General features: G+C 38.9%; 2 protein-coding genes across 3 annotated transcripts in view; one reads left to right on the top strand and one right to left on the bottom strand.

Annotated features, from left to right (window-relative positions):
• sirt4 (sirtuin 4) overlaps positions 1 to 22,766 on the top strand; it is a 700,781-nt gene that overhangs the window by 426,061 nt on the left and 251,954 nt on the right. The window lies entirely within an intron of this gene.
• iars1 (isoleucyl-tRNA synthetase 1) overlaps positions 1 to 22,766 on the bottom strand; it is a 61,300-nt gene that overhangs the window by 4,050 nt on the left and 34,484 nt on the right. For both annotated transcript variants that reach the window (XM_031731412.2, XM_039612246.1), the window contains exons 16-30: positions 20,957 to 21,151; positions 20,585 to 20,671; positions 19,555 to 19,638; positions 17,690 to 17,834; positions 15,446 to 15,566; positions 15,115 to 15,206; positions 13,043 to 13,120; positions 12,390 to 12,511; positions 9,811 to 9,913; positions 9,032 to 9,115; positions 6,275 to 6,449; positions 4,377 to 4,486; positions 2,142 to 2,237; positions 433 to 609; positions 12 to 132 (exon numbers count right to left, since the gene is read on the bottom strand). In XM_031731412.2, coding sequence (XP_031587272.1) covers positions 12 to 132; positions 433 to 609; positions 2,142 to 2,237; positions 4,377 to 4,486; positions 6,275 to 6,449; positions 9,032 to 9,115; positions 9,811 to 9,913; positions 12,390 to 12,511; positions 13,043 to 13,120; positions 15,115 to 15,206; positions 15,446 to 15,566; positions 17,690 to 17,834; positions 19,555 to 19,638; positions 20,585 to 20,671; positions 20,957 to 21,151 — 1,790 coding nt within the window. The remainder of the gene's footprint in view (positions 1 to 11; positions 133 to 432; positions 610 to 2,141; positions 2,238 to 4,376; positions 4,487 to 6,274; positions 6,450 to 9,031; positions 9,116 to 9,810; positions 9,914 to 12,389; positions 12,512 to 13,042; positions 13,121 to 15,114; positions 15,207 to 15,445; positions 15,567 to 17,689; positions 17,835 to 19,554; positions 19,639 to 20,584; positions 20,672 to 20,956; positions 21,152 to 22,766) is intronic.

The raw sequence follows: 22,766 nt of genomic DNA, 5'->3' as shown, positions 1-22,766 counted from the left end.
CCATGTGCTACCTTGTTCTTTGTTGTTGACCTTCACCTGGAGGTTGACAAATGTGCAAGCTGGTCCATTTAGAGGAGCCCGAGGGGCTGAAGATCCCTTTACTATGGTTAACTCCAGGTCTGAACCCTTCAGCTGCAACAGACGTAGAACAAACAGTGAAAGAGTCAATAGAGAAAAGGCACACATAAGTTTCATTCTCATGATGATTGCAACAAATATACTTAGAGATATGCAAGATGGTAACCACTAAACACAAAGTTAAAACTAATTTTATTACTGTAACACCAATTTGAGTGCTCCTTGTGTATATTATGTATATACTAAATACTTTGCAGCACGTTTCATGAATGCTTTAAGGTTGTGTCAGACTACAAGCTGCTACAAAACTGAGCCATATATAACCCTTCTTGGTCTAAACGTATTCTTTTATACCTGGGTCTTTTCCTCTATGATGACGCTGGCAGTTTTTGGGACAGGGAAGGGGAGAAGTGGAGCCTTGGTGGTAGCCAGGATGAAGTCAGTGTGAGCCTTGATCACAGAGTCCAGGTACTCCCCCTCTGGCTGGGAGCGGTAGTACACTGTTATCTCGTCTGATGGCACCAAATGCCCCTAAGACCAGACATTAAGAGAGAGGTGGCATGAGAAGTGAGAGTTTTTCTTTATTGGAGCAGGCTTACCAATAAATGAGTAAACAGGCTAAAAGTCTTGCTTCAGTAGGTCTTCAAACAACAACACAAATCCAATGACTGCAAAGGACAAAAAAAATCTTTAGGACAAGTAACTCTCTTCAAAGTTTTTTTTCCTCCTTTATAAATAAATTACATCTGGAAGAAATGATTACCTGAAAGCAGGAAGGAGGCAAACAAAATGAAAAGATGAACAAAAGAGTAGAATAGCAGGATTAAAAAGCAGAGACCGTACAGGAAGAAATAAAGGCGAAAGCAAACAAGGGGACATTTTTACTGGATGACAGCCCATTTATTTTGGCATCGTATGCCGCAAACGTCCAATAACCTTGACATATTCAAACACATTGATCTAATCCTAATCTGAGTGTGCAGCTGGGCACACACATGCACGGCCGTACACACATGTACCGATAGTGTAGCACACACATTCTTGCAAACACACTATTTGCAATATTTGGCTCAAGGGCGGACGGACAGCCAGCTATAGAGAAGTCGATAAGAGGAAGAAGGTTTAAAGGGTTCTCCAAGTCAAGGTAACTGATCCTACCCTGATGGGGCTAGTACAGTGTACATGAGCCTCTGTACGAGTGTGTGTGGTGGGAAGAGGGGGGGGAATAAAGCAACAGATCTCTCCAGTTGGAGAACAGTCCATTAAAAATAAGGAAATGGTGACCCCTGTTTCTCAACTCTGCCTCCCACGCAAACAGTGATAACAGGTGCAACCCACCAAACTACTACCAAACATGTACAAGAATTGCTAAAAATTAATTCCCATCCACAGGGTGGAAAATTCCTGACAGATCTCAGTTTGAAATAACTGGAGGAATTTAACCTGGCAGGGAGCCAGTGCACACCACTGCTATAGGGGGATGGAAAAAACTGTTTGTTGCTTGTGAAAACAAGGGGCTGTTGGCTAATCCGTCTTTACTCCCCAGACCACTTCAAAGCTCGAACATTAGAATCTGAAAGGGGCCAGACTGTAATTAAGCTTCCATTAAGCCTGCCTTATGATGGAGAAACCTCTAACTGTGACGCTGCAGTGGAAAGATTTCAAAACTGCCCGGACAATAGAATGAGACATAAAGACGAACGGGGGGAGGACTGGGGTGACGGAAATATAACAAAAAGCAAAGTTACTGTTTTGACTCTACACTGCAGTCTTGAAACACCAATCAGTTCATCAGATTAACTAAAATGGGAGTGGTTTAAAGGACTAGTGTCATACATGTGAAAGCAGGGGATTGTTTAGTTTGTTTAAATAAAGGAAACATCCTCAAAAAGTTCACATCTGAAGCAAAACTACTCAAACTGCCTTAGTGGCATGTTATGTTTTGCTGCTGCAACTACGTCAGGTTCTGCTTATTAAACACTGGATTGTAAAATTCAGTAGTGGTGTGTTATGTGTCCCTCTTGTTTCCACAGCTAGTAGTGGTCCAGAAATAAATGCCCCACCTTCTTGCGTAGTTTCTGAATGCGGTTGATGACCTCTCTGGCAACGCCTTCATCCACCATAGACTGATCTGGGGTAACATCCAACAGCACCAGGACCTAAATGATAACAGATCATGAGCAGAAGAGAAGAGGGGAAGATTAGACTCATAGCAAAATTTATGACAGAAGTTTTTCTGTGACTTGAGATGAAGGTGGCGCTCTAATAAACAAGATTAAATTCTGGGTGATCAAAACAATGTTTCAAACAGGTCTAATAATTTTTTTTTAAAATAGTAATAATAATTTAAAATGGCTATTATTTTATTTTAGATTAAAACACCTGGTTGGAATAATATTTAAGCTGGAGGTTTAATTAATTTCATTAGTATTTATTCTTATCCAAGCTTTTATGTCTTTAAGATATGTCAGGTACTTTTATCCAGAAAGTGAGAAGACCATTGGTTAATGTAGCTATAACTGTGAAAAATGTACATAGCACTGTCTGCACAGCAATTTAACTGTGTGCTGTGTTTTCCAATAATACTCTTAAATAGAAAGAAACAATGAGGTGAAACGTGCTCGTCCTGGCATACAACCTTGAGGAACTCCATAGTGAAATTTTCTCTTATTACTGCTATGCACAACCCACAAAAACTGAATATTTCACACAAAACAAAGATTTTCAAGCATTACTAATCTCCTAATATACATATACAGTGGCCATGTTTTTTTGTACAGATGTTCAAATGCTTGTTAATGGAAATATCTAATCAGCCAAAACTTTTTGGCAATTCATGAGCAAAAATGCTAATGCCAGGTTGTTTCCAGCTGAGAGGAATGTAAAAGTAACTTAAATAAACCCTTGGTAGAACAAAGGTATGCAGAAGAGCATCTCTGAATGCACAAAATATCAAACTTGGATTACAGGAACAAGATATTGCATTGGGTGCCACGCCACTCCTGTTAGCTCAGAAGAGGAAACTGAGGCTGCAATTCAACAAAATTTGGACAATAAATGTCTGGAAAAAACTCTGCCTCATCAGATGACTTCGAATCTGCTTCAACTTTTGGATGGCATAAATTACATGAAAACATGGCTCCATCCTACCTTGTATCAATGATTTAGACAGCTTATGGTGATGTGGTGATGTGTATGGCATGGTTTAAACTGTTTAAATGCCACGGTTTACCCAAGTATTGCACTGACCATGTCCATCTCTTTATGACCACAGTACCCATCTTCTGATGGCTCTTTCTAACAGGAGAACTCAAACGGCCTCCACAGTTACCAGATCTCAATCCAACAGAGGCCCTTTGGGATGCAGTGGAACCGAAGATTATCATCATGGATGTGCAGCCAACGAATCTACAGCAACTGTCTGATGCTATCGTGCCAATATGAACCAAAAGTTCTGAGGAATGTTTCCAGTCCTTTGCTGAATCTATGCCACAGAGAATTAAGGCAGTTCTGAAGGCAAAAGGCCGTTCAACCCAGTACTAGGAAGATATACATAAAAGTGCCAGTGAGTGTAATTAAATTACTTTAAAACTGAACCACCCAGTCCTTTACCTCATTGTTACAAACTATTACTTTGAAAAGGTTGACATTTAGAGTTGACAAGAGCAATCTTTAAGCAGTTAGTCTGCTATCCTGTTGCCCAAACATTTACAGTGTCAAAATGTAAGACAACATCCAGGCAGCAGTAAAGGATATACTGCCTGCTTCTCATTTTATCATGGATAGAAGGAGAGAAAGAGGAGTGAATGTACACATAAAACAATGGAGAAACAGAATATGAGAGAGAACAGAGCGTCAGACAGATGGAAGCTGAAGAGTCGGTGTGAGCGAGTGAGCAACAGAGAATTAAAAAGCCAGCTCAGTAAACTGGTATTAAGGTGCAGCCGTGTGGCATGTATGCGGTTGAAAGAGCACTGATTAGAGAGGGCCTCTGGGAAATGCATATATACTGATTCCACTTAGCTGCGAAATGATTTCATACATCACACTCACAGTAAAGAAACATAAATGCATTTACAGTATGTGGCAGCTTGGTGTAGCAACAGCAGCAGAGTAGTTCTTTTTTTTTTTTTTTTTAGATCTAGTAACATTACACTGAGCACCTGAATATAGTCAACATCGACAGTTAGCCAAAGCAAAGAGGTTGCAAGACCTCCTCCTTGCATTTTATCTAAACTTCACACTGTGGCCAAAATTCTTTGGATACAGGGTTGTAATACCAAGAGCACTGGGTTTACCTGTGCATCAGAGTGTGCTTCATATTGTGCAGAGCCTGAGCTCTGATCAAAAGTGTACATCAGCCTCAGGTCCTCCTCGTGGAGCTCATGACCATCCACCACTATGGAGCCTGCAAATTAACCAGATAATTAATCATAAATATATATATTTAGCAATATAACGTTCATCAATTCCTAGATAAACAAAGTTTTTGAGTATTTTAAGTAAGAAAATGTTGGTTACCACAAATCTTTTCTTTTCTAATCTCAATAAATAGTAATTAGTCCAACAACTTTTCCTAAGGAAAAAAAAGGATGACATGTGGATTGTATAACCGTGTTAAACACTATACTTAGTGTATGATTAAAATTACTGATAATAAATTAATGCAACAAAATATCTGCATTTCTATTCTAATGTCTAGTTTTACAAGGATTACTGTGCTGGCAAGAGATAATGGATTATTTCTAAGTGTTTTAAAAAAGGTTTGCCATAATGATTGCTGATGTGTGTTGTAAATGAATCAAAGCTGGCTGCAGACACTGTTAAAAATGATTAAACCTATTTATATCTCTGTTTAAATAAACGTGCCCGATGATTTGGTGGAAGAGTTCATCTCCTGACAGGACTTCTAAAGGAGATTTGAGTTTTAATCACAATGAATAAAGTGCTCTCTTTACATTTATAACTTGAAAGTTAATTTGTTTTCTTGTTTTCTGGGGTCTGGACTGATGTTTGTTTGTATTTTAATACTACTTAAAACTTAAGTCTTTCTAGCTGCATCCGCACTAGATCTGAGCTTTAAAACAATACAGCAAATGCAATCTGCTCAGGTTCATATCTCCATTTTGCCAGTGGCAGCAATTACCCATATCTCTGTTCTGACTAAAAACCATGACCGTGTTCTCCTGTCCTCTTCACTTTTCCTCACCCGGAGGCTCGGTGAAACAGTCGCTCCATTTCTCTCTAATCTGAGATTTCCACGCTTTAATTTCCTTTGTCCCTCCCTGCTTCGTTGCTGTTTTACATCTTCTATCTTAACCATTATTCTTCCACCTCATGAAAGTAATAGCATCAAAAGGTATAGGTTATAAATATTGGCCACAACCTACAATCACTTTCTAGCCTAACGGTCAATCTCTCGCTTTTAGAGTCATGGAAATTACACAAAAGTTTAAAAGTGGACTCAACTCAAGTGTGAGCCATTAGCTTTTTTCCATGGTAACAGAGAAATGCTCCACTAGTGGATCAATATAACTCATCTGCAAACCAAAAACAAACGACTTCTGTTGTTCATAGCTTCCATTTAGTTTAATAGCAAGCAGTTTCACATCATGGCTTGCGTTTGATTTTATTTGATGAACTGTAACTTTGTAGTACTATAAACATTTTCTTCTTTCTGTGCCCTCTCTCCAACATTTTTCTACCATCTGTCTCTTTCCATGCATCGCTTCTTTTCCCCCTCACAACTGGCTGGACTTCAAACATGCAAGTGATTGGAAATCTTAAGTTCCCACAGTCCAGCTGACCTCTTCTGCCTCCTTCCTCAAAGACTCTGGGGGCTCTCCTCATCTTTCTATAATTGGAGAGACAAGATACCTTGCATTGCTTTGATCCCTACCCTGTTCCAGACCAGCTAGGGTTTGGATTCAGAGGATAAACTGGTTTCCTCGTCGAGGATTTGTCGTTAACACTAACTGACTGTTCTTCACCACTTCATTATTTGTTTAGTAATATCACTGCCAACTGATTAATAATATGATAACACCACTAGAAAACAAGTAAACAGTGAAAAAAGGATACATAAAGATGAAGTCAATGCAGAACATAAGGCCGCTAATTTTCATCAACACCGCTGAAACAATTTTGTGATTATTTATTTTTAGTCACAAATTGTCTTTTTGGCACAGAGTATTACCTTTCTTCTGGAAGGCTTCAAGCTGTTCGCTGGTGAGCTCCTTGATAGAAGCAGTGACGGCTTTGAAGGCTCCCTTTAATCTCTTGCCCAGCACCATGTGGTCTGGCTCGGCTCTCAGGCGGATACCATACTTGTCCTTGTCTGTTGAAAGTGTCAACTGTCGCACATTAAGCTCCTAGGGAATGAAGAATAGTCAAACACACCATGTCATTGTCTTTTAGTTGGCTGCAAAACTGTTAATATCCCACACTGGGGAATACAATGTCATCTGCCCAAGACTGATACAGGTACAAAAACACTGTGCAGTAGGTCACTTGTATTATGGATGTGCTTGGAACTCAATATAAAATTCACTGTAATGACATACCAACATCTTATTCTGGTATACTTCAAGCAAAACCTAAACTAAAGTAAACTGTTACAGGGGAGTTACTGTACTTGTATTACTACTACACATATGAATACGTACATGCACACTCACAATGTACAAGATTTATAGACTCAAGCTTTGCTGTTAATAGAAGTTGACTGATAAATGATTGATTTATGCATCTCCTGACTGCTTGGATCAGCTGGCTGTTCTGGCGCTGCTGTTCCAAACAAACAGACAAACTGTGCAGCATGGCTGAAGGGTCCTTGTCCAATCCCTTCTTTACTTTTTAAAAATGTTCATTCATTGCCCATTACAAAGGCTGTTCCCATTAGATCAGAAAGGACCATTAATGTGAGCCTGCCAATAAACTCATTGGGCTTCAGTTGTTTATTTATGTAGAAAACAAGCAGATACTTCTACTCAGTTGAAACAATAGAAAAGTTAAAAACTTTATATACCAGTATTGTAAAGGGCAAGTCAGAAATGATCACCATTCACTCAAAGAGTACATCAGCCCTGAAATCAAATAGTCAGTAAGCCAGTCAATCTGTAAATCTCCAATAAGCCATCCCCCCTTTTCAGTCAATATTTCATTTTTCAGTCTGGGGAGAGAGACATCTGTGATCCAGTCATATCAGCGATACTTAATTTTGCCATACTGACACCCGCCCGGCCTTGCCATCCATGGGTCCAGTCAATCACAATGCTGTAGGTTGTGACTGAGATCGAGCTCTAGCACAGTTGACTTGCTGACAGAGAGCACAGATAAGCTTACTGTAGAGGGTCGATGTATAAACCTTAAGGGCACTGGGGGGTTGAAAATATAAGTTCACTTAAAATGGGATTCTATCAATGGGTTGATTTCACAAAAAATAGCCCATTTAATCTTGAGGGTAAATATGGCTTTGAGGTTCTGCGAGTCTGTGTAGGGGAACGTGTGTGTGATGACTTAGTGTGCTGGTGCATTACAATGAAGGAAGGCTGTCAGCTCAAAAAAGCAACTCATTTCATATTTGACATAAAGCTCAGAGGAAACTAAGCTGACAGAGTCACCAACAAGACTGTCAACAAAGCAAAGCTGACCCAAGCTAAAATTCAGATGGCCACAACAGCCAATCTCACTCTGCCTCCAACCTCTCCTCCCTGAATGTTAGGAGAATTCATTCAAATATATTAAATGTTTACCTGTTCCACAAGGACAATAAAAATATGTAAATCGTTTTTTGCATCTTAGTTAATATTTCTCTTGCTCCTAAGTACTCGTCATGTCAGACACACGAACAATGGCCACAAAAAAGGTCAAACCTATAAAATATATTTGTTGTGGTTAAAGATGAATCTATACTTAATGTGGTTTTATAGAAATTAAGAAAAAAATAGAAAAATTCAGCTTCCAAAGATTGTTTACCGGGCTGCAAGGCCTCCACTGCTCTCAATTCTGACTGAATAAACCTTGTTTACTGGCGGAAAAGCTAGAGGCTGACAAGGTTAAATGTCCTCCCCACCAGAAATCAAACAGTGATAGATAAGAAGTGGCTAGAACTAAGATAAAGCTCGGAGGATCCAGCAGAAGGTGCAGCAGAAGCTCTTTTCTGTAAAAGATGTGTTAATGTTCGTCAAAGCAGTCATGTGGGGGGTTGAATCAATTTTCCAATTTCAAGAAACAAAGACTTACAAAAATCCTGCAACGGTGAGAACATTCTTCTTTATGATGGTACTATAATGTCCTCTTTTGTTGGAAAAATAAAAAGGTAAGGACTTCAAGGATTTAAAGACAATGGGGATTAGTCTCCAAGCCTGTTAAACACCTGAATGAATCCAGCTCACACCTGAATCGATCCTCACTGTCTAGTAAATAAGCACACACTGACATTGGTACACAGAAGACTTATGATATGCTCTTAAAAAAGAAAACATGCCTGTGATTGCACTTTGTAGTTGAGAAATGTGGCAACTAGGGTAGATCAAATGTTAAAGAACATTTAGAGGCATGTGCTTCGCTCCTCTTTTTGCACGAAACAGACACTGAAATTTCAATTACAGCTAAAGATCCAAGTAGCGTGTGAACATGTACTCCCTCTGATGTTCATCCCCTCTATCAAATCAACAGCAGTGGCTTTGGAGTGTAAACACGGTTCCAGGGATGTTTCTCTTTAGATTATAAGTTAAATAGTACTGATCAAAGCACAGTAAAGCAACAAAATTACAGGCTGGGGAAAAACTTTGCAAGAAAGTGACAAGAAAATACCCCCTCCAACAGCACATGGGTAAAAGCAAATCAATCTCCTCAATTTACCCCCCCCAAAAAATGCAATATGAATACACAATACAATATAAATGTTTGAACGGTTGGGTGGTCTATTTACTTTTTCTAATTTACTTACTTCAAGTATGTATTTCTGCAGCGATTCAATGTCCTTCAGAGCCTCTGGGTCCTGGTGGATGACTACAACCTCCTTCAACGGGTACTGTAACGCAAACCAAAAAGCTAAAACCAACCAACACAAACTAGCATACACCTACAGCTACATTTAGATGTTTAGTAAAATACCGATTCATCATAAACCTTGTTAAAGTATGAAAAGTAAGTACATTTTGACACAGAGTTCATCTACTGCAATTCCAAGAAAATGAGCAACAAAAAGCAAAACTGCAATTCTTAAATCCTGTGTTTGGCTATATATTGGATACATTTTTTAAAACAGAATATTCGATATAGTATTATTATCATTATTATTATTATTATTTTTATTTACATTTGGACAATTACATTTATTGAGTCTTCTATGAAAAAAAAATATTTTTACCCAAAATAAATAAAGAATACTACTACCAAGCAAAACAAACATAATATGGCAGTAACTCAGGAAAAGATCCAGGACCTGAGTCAGACATGGTCCATATTACATCGCGTCTGATTGAGTCTGACTGTGTTTAAATTGTGTCTCCTTTTGTGTTTGCTTTCAATCACACCATAAGAAGGCAATGGATGAATCTACTGATAAACAATGTAAAATGCGCATGAAAGTCCTGGAGAAATGAAGTAAGTGACCACTGAGTAAAGACTCTTCTTGACACATTTTAAATCAAGTTTCCTATAGAGTAGGTACAATGTAGATCCCGGTGGATTACAGAAGTGGATAGGGTCAAAATGGTAATCTACCTTGACAGGCAGGGTCTTCCTGTCTCTGATCACTCTGCCCAGCTCAATCACAGACTGCATCCGAGAGACGGCGCCTTCAATACGCTTGTCAATCAAATTCTCCCTGTAAAAACAGAATAAAATATTGAGTGTCATACTTTTCATGTTACCATATGCAGCACCGAGTGAGAGAATCAGTGTTTGGATAACTCAGCCTATTCTGTGACACCGGAGAGAATGAGATTGGGAATGGGAATACCATCAACTGAAACTAGAAGTGACTGAGCTCTGTTCATTTAAGCCATGTGACCTCAGTCTCCACTCATAACAATAACACATCCTCTTAGCATATATATACATGATTCTGTAAAACTATGTGTAGGGAATACTTGGGTGGACAGCAGCATTTTTACCACTAAAAGCAATCCTCATCTTTCGTTAATGGTAATTTAAGAAATTAATTGGGTTATCTGTTGAGGAAAACACTAGAGAACAGCAGGGTCAGTACCGCATATATAAAAGACAGAGTTCAGAACCATCTATTTAGCTCCACTAATAAGGTACAACAAGACTTCCACCTCTGAATTCAAATTAGAGCTGTTCAGCCACTAATAATCACACATAATAGCAATATTATCCCTAACTATCTGCAGGCACACAGAACTATACACAATGCTTGTTCATTTACTCGTGGCTTGTGCCTTCTCAGTGTGCACATCACATTGGAGTAAAACAAGAGGAGTGGGTGGCCAGGGACAACCAATCATTTAATGAGGTGATTGACGAGCGGCTGTTCCCACCAGCTGATTGGTAGCTGACCTTTGGGAGGAAGGTGAAGTACTCTCATTTGACAGCAGGAAGGACAAGCAGCTAATAAAGCATCAGCCCTGAGGGCTGCCTAAGTGACAGGGGAGATTATATGAACCATTACACAAACTATTTTCCTTATGCTAAATCAAATGGATATTTAATCACGTCAGAACTTTTTTATAGTTAAAGATGATGCAATTAAGTTTGGGCAATTAGAAATTCCTCCCAGGCATTACAAAACTGATCAGCCGCCAAGCCACAATTTTTACTGGAGTAATTGAAGTGAAAGGAAATGAAAAGAACACATTTTGTGAGCTATATCCATTCAGCAGGGCCGACAATCAAGAAAGGGTCTGTGCAATTCTGCATGAATATTTCTCAGCCTCTTCTAAAATCTCTACTATAACACTGTCCAAAGACAGAAAAAGACATTACCCTAAAAACCCCAAACAGGATTGGACTCATTTTCTAGAGAAAACAGCAGTGAACAAACAATTGCAAAAGTATCTCTTGATATCAAAGAGTCTTAGATGGCTATTCCATTTAAATAGCAATTTTAAGAATGCTTAAGAATTGTTTTTCTTCTTTTAAAATGTAATGAGGGGCACATTTTTTAAAAACTAGGGTCACTGTGTTCAATATGTAAACAATCAAAGATAAATAGATGAAGCTGAAGAACAACAGGAATTAAGGGACAGAATGAGAAAAGCCTGGAAATTACAAAGAAAATACTGAAAACTCCTCCAAATCTACTTTGAAGAGTTAGGAGTTCAGTACAATTGTGGTAAAGTACAGCCACACACTGTGGCTGACCCTGATTAGACTACATAAGCAGTGGATATCCTCTCAGAAAAGGAGCTAACACAAGTGTGCTTTCTGTTTTTGCTGCTGAGTGCTATGTGCCAAGAAAAGCCAATGAACCCAGTTGACCTTGGTTAGATTAAAATGGCTGAAGAACACTTTCAGATTCTTAGTTTAATTATGCACCTAAATTATAGAATATATTTGCAGCTGGAGGTGGTTCCCCACATTCTTCAATCCTGTTTTAAAAGTCAAGTCATGCTAACCTGCCAGCCCATAGTACTTCCTCTTTACTTTTTATGACACCATGATGAACTACCACTAGCAATGGTAGACCTTTTCAGCTTTCTGGGAGATTTGCTGTGAGCTGGAGGCCCACTCCGACCAGAGCATGGTTCATGTGCTGCTATGCCAAACTAACCAAGACTGCACAGCAGAACAAGGACTACTGCTGCCAGGTGCAGTCCAAGACAGAAGAGTTACTTCTGTCTTCTGTATTACTAAAAGGTCAGCTGATTATCTATATCAAAATATACTTGAATTATCTGTAGATGAGAACCTGATTTAGAGAACCATCTAATATTTATTCAAGAAAGGTTGTTCCTCATTTCAAATCATTAAACAATATCAGAATCCATCTTCAACTGTGTTTCCAGCAACTTGGATTTATCATCAATTACCCACTATTTAGCTCTGTCTGTGTCTCCACCAACTATTGATAGCTGGATCTGGAACTGAAGCTACTAAATGAACAACGTTTGTCCCATTCCATGTGATTTCTTTTCATTTTCTTTCACCTGGTGTTTTTGTTTTTTCCCCCAAACCGCAGTGACAAAAACACTGCAGAGCTGAGCGGAGCTCAATAGAGTCCCCTCGGCTGCGTATTCTGTTTTTGTCGTATCCATGTGATCTACTGTTGACAGTAATGATAATAAACACATTAAGTGGCAAAAAAATTCCTCTCACATTACTGAAAGGATTTTTCCAACCTGACTTGAGGCAGCATGAGATAGTGGATGCTGCTGTTGTCCTTCTCTTCGACAGAAGCAGGGTCAATGAGGTGACGCAGATTTTGGTACATCATCTCGGTAATGAAGGGTGTGAAAGGAGCCTGAAGGGGTAGAAGGCAAGAAAGCAAGTACAGAGAGAGAATGAGAGAAAGAGGAAAATTTATTGGATGAGTGACACTGTAGTTAATTTACATTTTTCAGACAAGAAGGTCTAAAAGTCAGAAGCACAATTTTTATGTAGTTTTTTTTCCCCTTAATTGTTGCTAAAGATCAAACAGAATTGTGCCACTGTGAGTGTCCTTCTTATGTGATTCTCTTCTATTCCAACCATGGCTAATTAATTTGTATACCACACAGCTGATCTGTATTGATCTGTGTTAGGATTACTGCTTCTTAGCGTGCCTCATGCCTCACATGCAAACATCAATGTGTTATAAATAAAAACTCCTACTACTCATGAATTATTCATAGTAAAGTGTGCACAAACACACCTTTACAATAGCAGCTTTATGCTTGTATTTCTTGCATACACAAAAGAACAACCTCACCACAAGAAATTTTCCTCATGCAATCTCTTCTCTCTCCCTCTCTCAGTCTCACACACACTAAAACACAGAAAGCGGATGACTCACCATCAGCCTGCACATGGAGAACAGAACACTGAAGAGGGTTTCCAGCGCCCACAAGCAGTCCTCAGTGCCACTCTCGCCCTATAAAGTTCACATGCACATCAATAAGTTCTTTCCCCTTGGAACAATAAAAAGATTAAAAAAATGCCCTCGCTGACATTAGTGCATGTGCCCTGAGTTGAAATGAACCAATTATTCACAAGCATGGCTAAAAACGCACTTCTATAAAATGTTCACAGGTGAAGGATGTGTTGAAGATGCTTTTAACAGTAGTTTAAATAAATAATTAATACTATTCATTTAGTAATTACAAGACTGTGTTCTGCACCAAATAAAGAAAATATTCTGCAAAGTGTAATAATATGTATATCTATTTTCAAACTACAGACCTTTCAAACTACAGACCGATCTCTAAGCTTTCGTTCTTGTCCAAGATCCTGGAGAGACTAGTTCTCTCCCAACTCCAGGTGTACTTGGACACGAACCATATCGCTGAGAAATTTCAATCTGCCTTTAAGCCATTACATAGCACTGAAATGGCGTTGGTTAGAGTTCTTAATGATATTCTTGTAATCACTGATACTGGACGCTCTATGGTCCTAGTTTTACTCAACCTCTCTTCGGCCTTTGATATGGTGGACCATAACATTTTATTACTAAGACTTGAGCACACTGTGGGTATTAGAGGCACTGCCCTCGACTGGTTTAAATCATACCTCGCTGACAGATCCTTTTCAGTTAACTTAGGCACCTTCTCCTCTTCCTCCGCTCCGATCTGTTGTGGTGTGCCTCAAGGATCAGTTTTAGGCCCTATTCTATTTTCATTGTATTTGCTCCCCCTAGGCGCAATCTTTGAAAAATACAATATCGCCTTCCACTGTTACGCCGATGACATACAGATCTATTTTGAACTTACTGACGACCTTGCTGTGTCCCTACACTACTTTCAAGAATGTATGCGGGAGGTCAAAGAATGGTTCCTGAGTAATTCTCTTGTGTTAAATGATAAGAAAACTGAGATTGTGGTATTCAATAGTAAAATCCCTCGTGCCCGACTCTGTGTTGCCCTGGGTTCCTTTGCTAATTTTTCTTGTGACTATGTCAGTAACTTGGGTGTACTGCTGGATAGCTCGCTCAAACTCGATAAGCAAGTATCTGCTGTAGTGAGATCTAGCTTCCACCAACTGCGCCTTATTTCTAAGGCTAGGCATTATGTTCCACATGAGGACCTGGAGAAGCTTATTCACACTTTTGTGACCTCCAGGCTGGATTATTGTAACTCCTTGTACTACGGTCTTCCCTCTTCTCTTCTTCTTAGACTGCAAACAGTCCAAAATGCAGCAGCCCGCCTCTTGACTGGTACCAGGAAATTTTGCCCTATTACTCCTGTTCTAGCTAGCTTGCATTGGCTGCCCATAAGGTACCGTATTCAATTTAAAATACTACTCCTTACATTCAAAACTATTAATAAATTGGCGCCAAGTTATCTTAGTGAACTTCTCAAACCACATACTCCTGCTAGAACACTTAGACCTGCCACTCAACAACTTCTGATCCAACCCAGATCTTGGCTGAAGCCCCGGGGTGACCGTGCGTTTGCTCTGGCTGCCCCGGTACTGTGGAATACCCTTCCTCTCGACCTCCGCGCATCTGATTCCATTGCACTCTTCAAATCAAGACTAAAAACCCACTTATTCTATCTTGCCTTTCCCTCTAGTTAATATTTCTTGTATGATTTTATATTATGCACTTTTATGCTCATTTAATTTCTTGTTTGCTCTGTACCTGTTGCTTTCCTATGTATCAGTGACAGCTACCTGCTTGCATATTTAGTACTTGCTTTGGTCCTATTTCTATTATCTTCCTTCTATTCCTTATGTTACTTGTTAAGCACCTTGGCATACCCTTGGTTTTTAAGTGTGCTTTATAAATAAAGTTTATTATTATTATTATTATTTTGTATACAGTAATATTTTGAGTCATCATTTAGAGTTTAGTATGAGTGATATATCATTTGCTTTCACCCACATCTTCTTTAAATAAAAACAAGAACAGATTTAGAGCTGCGATCTCACCTTCAGGCGGCGTCTATTGGTCCTGACATACCAGTTGGTGAGCATGTCAACAAACTTGACCAGGCGAGGCACAACGGTGTACAGGCGGTAAGCTGTGACCAGAAAAAACTGTCAGACTAATTACACTGGAAAGAGAAACATCATAAATAGTTGCACGCAGGACTTAAGGGTATAAGAGTTAGATATAAATCTATTAATGATGGTGGGGACTCAACCCCTGCTGGTTGAAGGTTAGGGTTAGGATAGGATAGGATATGTCTCCAGAGAATTATGAGTCATTATCACGTAAAATGACTGAAACATTTGCATGTGTTAAGAGCGTCTGTCTCACCGTTCATCTCAGCCTTGAAGAACTGGATGAGGGACTGCGTGAATGACTGAATCCATTTGTCCATGATATTGTCGCTCTTCTTTGCTGTGTTTTCATTGTATAGGAAGTGAGTATTCTCCTCCTAAGATGTAAATACATACAGCCATATATATAAAATCATTGCTCAAGCACAGATGCAAATTATTGCTATTCGCTCCTCTTACAAGAGCATAAGGTGAAGAATTAGAAAACCTGCCAAAAATATGCTTCGTGCATCAATAAGAAAAGTAGAAGCAGCAGTAGTTTGGACCTCCACGCTTACAGCTCAGTCACAGAATAAAAATAAGATGGGAGTCTCCTTGTGACCAAGGAAAACCTGTGGTTACCCACTGATTGTGCTGTTTTGTTTTGTTTTTTGCTGTCAAAGACAAACTGCAAGTAGTTTAGCCCAGAGGTAGAGCATGCCACACTCTCAACCTCTGGGCGGTTCAAGGTCATCACACCAGTATCTTGATGGGAGGCAACCTGTCTCCAAACAATCTTGGTTCGACTCAGATTGACTCAAATCACACTCTGACATGCTAGTGAAGGTTTGTAAATAACTGCTATTTAATTTATAAATGCAGACAGACTGCAAACATGTTGCAAACAATCTGAGCCTGCACTAACAAGCCCAAGACGCCTGCAACATGTCTCTTTGCCATAATATTCCTATAAAAAGAAAGGTTATATCTGACTTAAGCAGTTAATGTGAATTTCTGTGCATACAACTGGCCAATTCCTCAACAACAGATTGCACACAATTGCAACAGCAGACTGATAGCTGACTGACTCCTTTTTATTGCCGTTTTATCGTCGTCCTATTGCAAGTGGTCGCAAACCTGGCCTCCTTTTTTAAGGCACCAGTTTAAAGGCAAAAAGAACCAAAGCTCACAATATGCGCAGTGTGAACTTTTTGGTCATGCCACAATCTCCAATCATTCCACCTCTTGTATGACAGCAGCATTATGGACCACATTTTTTAAACAGGTATAAATTGCGTATGAGCACAATCCTCAAATAGAGCTCATAGATGTGGTTAGTTTTATGGGTGATTTGCAGAAGTTGTGCTGTTTTCTAAACTGTGGCACAGTCAGTTGAATAAAATAGTGGTATATCAGTTTGAACATGCTGACGTGTACCATCTACAGGGAAGGAAAGCAGTTGCTGCTGTAGTTTTGATACCTGTGCCATCTCCATGCACAGTGTTATAACTGCAGTTGGCACTCACTAATCAGAAAGATATTAAAAGGCAACTGCTTCTCTAGACATGTATTAAACAGACTCTTGTTTCTGACTGTAAAGCACCTAAAACAGCCTGATATTAAAATGGTTCAAGAACTAAGATCTGCTCTTTACAATTTCTAAGGTATTTTAAGCGTTTTGGCATTTTTAAACAGACTTGACAGCAGATAGATTGCAGGGAAATGCAGTGAGAGGATGCAATTGCTCTTAATCAAATATGTTGGAGTTCATGGGCTCTAACGTTTGAGCACACACAGGTGCTGCACTATTTCATCTTTTTGAATCTGAACTTTTAATCAACTCATCCCATTAACAATAGCTTAATAGCACCAGAGTTAAAAATTCACAGAACCAACTGTTGATGTCAGTCTAGCTTGAAGTTGCACCTTCATTCATGTTTTTTTTCTGGCATTATTGGGTTCTGGTTTTAAACTTGGATTTAAACTGTACTCCATGACTCTCCCTAAGAACTGCAAATCTAAAAGTCATCACGAACCAGTGGAGAACTGGCAAATCGCATAATTCTCCTGTCTTTTTTATATTTAAACTTAGTTATTTCTTAAAGGCAGTTGCAGGTAATTACTATTTTCTTAGGAGCACTATGCCACATAAAGCTACTCTCAGTAACTATCCCATTTTTAGGTAAGTCAAGATACTGAGCAAATACAAATGAATAATATTTTTTTAATATAAATATGCACAGCAGAATCTAGCTTCCAAGTTTTTCAAATTAGGCTGAAATACCCAGCCATCCATTAAACACTAATATAGAACCTTTATAAAAGTTATTACTGCAGACTTTGGATTAACAACAACAAGTTTTTTTTGTGCCAGCAACAACCAAATAATAATTAATTGGCAGATATTTGTAGCAAACTCACGTATTATGAGAAAGTGCTGTGGTTTGTGAAGCAGGAAAAGCTAGAGGAACACTGCAGGAATTGTAAAGATGAGTCTGACTTTTGTTCATTGCAAATGTACCTTCTGTAACCTTTGTACATTCTGCACCAGGAAGCGATAGGCATTATACCACGGCAGGAAGACATCCTTAAGCACATCTCGCACACCCTCCTCTTTGAAACGCAGGTTCTCTGCTCTCACTACAGGAGAGTTGATGAGGTACAGTCTGCAGAGAGGGACAGTGGAAGTGAAGGAGGTGGTGAGTGCAGATCAAATATTAGCGACTGAGAATAGAGAAAACAGAGAGTATACAGGTACTCGATAAGGATAACCACAACCAACCCCTCTTTGCTGATGGCTTGACTCCTTCACAACCATCTCAAAGGTTTACAGAGAAGGCAAATATCCAGTGACAGTTCTCTGGATGAAAGTGCCTCATTAATGCCACTCGTTACAACCAAACTATGAAAATAGTTTCACTTTTGAAAATCTATCTATCTCAGTTCCATTTTAAATACACAGTGACTTTCATTTACATTCAGTCTTTCTAATGGTTGTTATTACACTACACAGCTGAGGGTCATGACTTTATGACTTACATAGAACATGATGTATGATATTAATTTTCACATCAATAATATATGCATGATGTGACAGTTTTTATTTTAGTGTATTAGTTCATGTACATCTTGACAAAGATGCCAAAGCTGATTTATGGAAACCAGTGAACCATATACAAGCTGAACCAAAGCTATGGTTTAATAAACTGTGAACTGCTGAAGAAGTTTGATTTATGTTCATTTCTGTCTTACGCCACTATGGAAGATCAATATTTGTGGATTAGAGTGTGTTCTTAAAACCTAACACAAGCGATTTTCTTTTAAAATTCTGTTAAACACATTAAGCACACACCAGCAGCCAATCAGTGTATGGCGCTATGAGCAAAAGCCTCTAAGCAGCCCTATCAGCTCCCAGCTGCACTGACAAAAGAGTCTGAGTTTTGTCCAAACCTCATTTAAAAATGAACAAAACTCTCTATAAATGCTAGGAAAACATTACCGGATGCTTTCTGAAAAGTACTAAAATAAAGCTATGTGGCAGTGTGCATTTTCTGAATATAAAGTTATACATGTCCACCCTGAAATGCTTCAAGGACATTTTGTGCCAAAACCTGTTTTTACCAGCAGCAACCATCACAGTGCAAATTAATTTCTTGCCTCCATTAAAGCCACAGTTGACAAATAACGCAAATTAGCGTAATATTCTCTGGCAGGCATCAGCACACTGATGGACATTTTTTTTTTTTTGGTTCTGTAAGCAAGCTGAATGATGATGAAACTTCACGCAACAAGCAATGAGTAATTTTAATAGCAGCAACACTGAGATTCATTTGTAAGAAAAAAAAAAAAAATACAGAATAGGCAGAATCTTCGACTGCTAAAATATGTAGGAGACATAGTTGTCACTACTCAAAAGTACTAAGAAAAAGTCCTTATAGTCTGTACATCAGTCTGCCTTTTGAAGCTCACTACACCATAATGGTTATACTGTAAGCACTGATTAAAGCCAGAAAAGTGAAAAATGGAGGCCTCAAATAGAAACAGATTGTTGCCTTTTTCCTCTTCATTTTAGCATCTCTCTCCCCATCAGTGTATATGTGAGCATATGGTGCAACTGCATAGTGGTTTATTCATTAGGCCATATGGCCATAGCGCTCTTCCTGCTCGGGGCAAAGGAGAAAGAATGTATGAAGATGGGCATTTGTATGCATGTAATGTGCATGAGTGTGTGTGTGATGTATGTAGGAGTGGGCCCATTTGTATTTAAGCATAGACAGCAATTCAAACTCTTTAAAACAAAAACACAAGTGAAGTTAGCCCACAACCTGCCACCGGCGCACACAAGCACTCACGCTTCACAAACACACACTCGCTCACAGAGCTGACCTGAGGGCATCAGCTCCATAGTTCTGCACTATCAGTCCAGGATCTGGGTAGTTCTTCTTGCGCTTGCTCATCTTCTGTCCATCGCTGTGGGATTGAGACAAGCAAAGTTATTAATGCACATAAGCGCGCATGCATAAAAGTGTATGTTGGGAACCATGCACTTAATATTCAAATTAGTCAAGCCCTTCCAGGTCAGCAGGCCGGCGAACATAGAGCTGCACTTAGACCCCAAGGCTGCAGAGAAGCAGTGGCTCTGAAGCCTAAATGCTGCATACACACATCACGCTGATTAAGAGTAAAAGGGGAAAAGAAAAACAAAGATGGGATAAATACGCAGGTGACTGAGTGAGAAGAAAACTAAAATAAAAATGGTGGTAATGAGGTGAAGTAAATAGTGGATTTAGTCGGGGGAGAGCACAAAACACAATATGTGTTGGGAAATAGTAAATTTCTGCACAGAAAATGTGCAGGAAAAATAGCCAAGAATATTTGCTTTGTCAGCAAATCCTCTTAAAGAACGAAAACAAATATGAGCCTGCTGCTGAATTTTATTCTGTTCCAAAGACCTCAGTTCTCCTCTGTGAACATGAAATATTCGTTGATTACTGGGAAAATGAATAGTGAGGTTTATTTGAGTCAGTCCCAGTTTTACCGTCCTGGAGCCATGAATACTCCTCAGTGCACAATTCTTCAGCTGAAAATCGCCCCAAGTGTGCAAACAAGTTTGCCATTAAGTCCCGAAAACTACACATTAGTGATGAGTTTGTGAAAATTAACATTTTAAGAAGAAATGAATAAGCTGCAAATGGTATTTCAAAGTTATCAAGAGGAGACCGAAATACTAATGCAAAAAAAGTTCTTTAATTAAAATACATTTTATTAGCTAATTTAAAGGAGATGCACTATGTTTACTTTCACTGGCATTTTTTGATTAGTAACAGCATATGTAGGGCAGATAATGAAGAGAATAAAAACGGGTCACCTTTAGTGACTGATGTTAACTGATGTTTTGTTAAGCAGACAGACTTACCTAGCAAGCACCAGTCCATTAACAATGACATTTTTGAAGGGTGGTTTCCCAAACAGGGCTGTGGAGAGCACCAACAGTGTGTAGAACCTACAGTAGGGTACAAAGACAAGTAGGTCAGGGCGTCAATAACACTAAATTAATTTGTCCTCCTAGGTTGGACAGAGATTTTAAAATTACACTCTTAATAATATAATTTCATACAGTTAAAAAAGAAATTTATGATATATTTCAGCAACACACTCATCCGAACTGTATTTCCATCTGCCAATGATCTTTTCTCATGATTTCCCTAAATTAAATTACTCAGGGAGATCTCTATGTGTCGACTTCTTATGTGTCACTCATCAGTTCACTCATTCATCTTCAGTTTACCATCCTCTGGTCTGGTCAATGCCTTCAGCAATGAAGTCTGCTGGGAAACTGTCCTCAAACTCCTTCCTGTTTTCGAAGGGGTAGTGAACCTGAGCGTAAGGCATGCTCCCACTCTCGAACCAGCAGTCAAACACCTCTTCGATCCTCCGCAGCACGCCCTTACCACGCCGTGAGGGGATTGTCAGATTGTCGATGCTGTGCAGATAAAGCAGAAAGAAAAAAATTAACCAGCAGAAAATAAGAGGCAGCAATTACAGCTGGACGTCTGTTTCATTTTGAGTTTGGTTAGCATCACAAGGCACTTCTTAAACAGATGTGCATTACATGGAATAAGGTTTTGAGGCATTTGGGCTGCAGACCAGAACAAGGATTTTATAGGCTTTCACTGTTGAGAATGAGGTTTAAGAGGAGAACAATGGTAATATAAAGCTGGCTCTTACTGGATTAAGCTTTTTTATTACAAAGGGTATAGAGTTTTCTTTTCTTTTTTTTCTTTTTTTTTTTTAACTGGTTTACTGATCTGGTCAGATTCAGCCAATAAATAAAATGGGTTATTTTTTGATAAATTAAGCTAACCTGAGAAAAACAGATCCACCTGAATATTCTCTTAATTATCAAGTGTCAGATAGCAAGAAAAGCTCCAAAACCCATTAAACATTTATTTATAAGAGCAAGAACAAAAAAACATTAACCCAGGATGTCCAAAGAAAAGTAGATTAAGCAGTTACATAAAAGTGCTTTTCTATTCTTAAGAAGCCTCTTTTTCAATTTACTGAAGAAGGGATGTGAAAAATAAGTGAAGTTAACATAATCTGAGCAGTACATCAGCTCTCATTTTTGCATGTTGTTATGCAATGCAGGCAAAAGTATAATCTTCAGTATTTGGTCACGCCACATAAGCATCTTTTCATAGTTTTTCGTTTGTTTGTTTTTTTTAACTAAAGAAAATGATTTCTTTAAAAGGTACACGTTAAGGACTGGTTAGATCAGAATTAACTGTTGATGAACTATGTCACATCCATGGTGTAAGTCATCATCTACAGTTGGGTAGATGGGTCTGAGGCAAAATATTAACCTTGATTTCTATCATGAAGGGCCGGGTTGAAACTGACGGGACATTCTGGCATCATCTGGCTCCACTCATTCCAAAAAGGTTAGATGAATATAAAAATAACATGCCAATTATATGCTATGGCCTTTGAAGTGACTGGATCTCAACCAGGTGCACACTAATGGGAAATTTTGGCCCAACATGTTAAGCTAACGAATTCAGCAACCACCATCAAAATAGATGAGTAAAAACATCTTTTTGAGAAACTGTGTTAATTCATCTATTAGTGTTCAAGAGATTTGGAGAATCAATGCCAGGGTGCACTGAAGCTGTTTTAGTATGCCTCTAGGGCTACCTATTATGCAAGGACCCATGAACAAACCAAGTTTTTAATGATGCACCCACACTGAGTTGTGCCATGGATCCAGGTTTTTGGTGTATTAAAAGTCAGGTTATCTAAAGGTGTGCATAAGGTTCTTCTAGATTTTAAGTTTTTAGAAACATTTCAGACTTTTCAGACAAAAAAGACAACATCCAATTGACTGCTAAATGGCTAATCAGATATTCTTTAATTAGAGTCTCTAATCTTGAAAGCTGCTAAAATCATTCAGATTACTGTTACAAACGTCATGCCCTGCATAGAAAAACAAACATGGAAGCTTGGTGAAAGCAAGCCCTTTCTCACTCATCAATTAAAGATGGCCAGCCCTGTGGAAGCGATTAAAGGTAATTAGTAGATGAAGGGCGGAAGAGAAAGGT

Source organism: Oreochromis aureus, linkage group 5, assembly GCF_013358895.1.
Source record: "Oreochromis aureus strain Israel breed Guangdong linkage group 5, ZZ_aureus, whole genome shotgun sequence".
NCBI classification, from domain to species: Eukaryota; Metazoa; Chordata; class Actinopteri; order Cichliformes; family Cichlidae; genus Oreochromis; species Oreochromis aureus.
The sequence above is the reverse complement of the archived record's forward strand: the minus strand, read 5'-3'. Positions and strand labels throughout refer to the sequence as shown.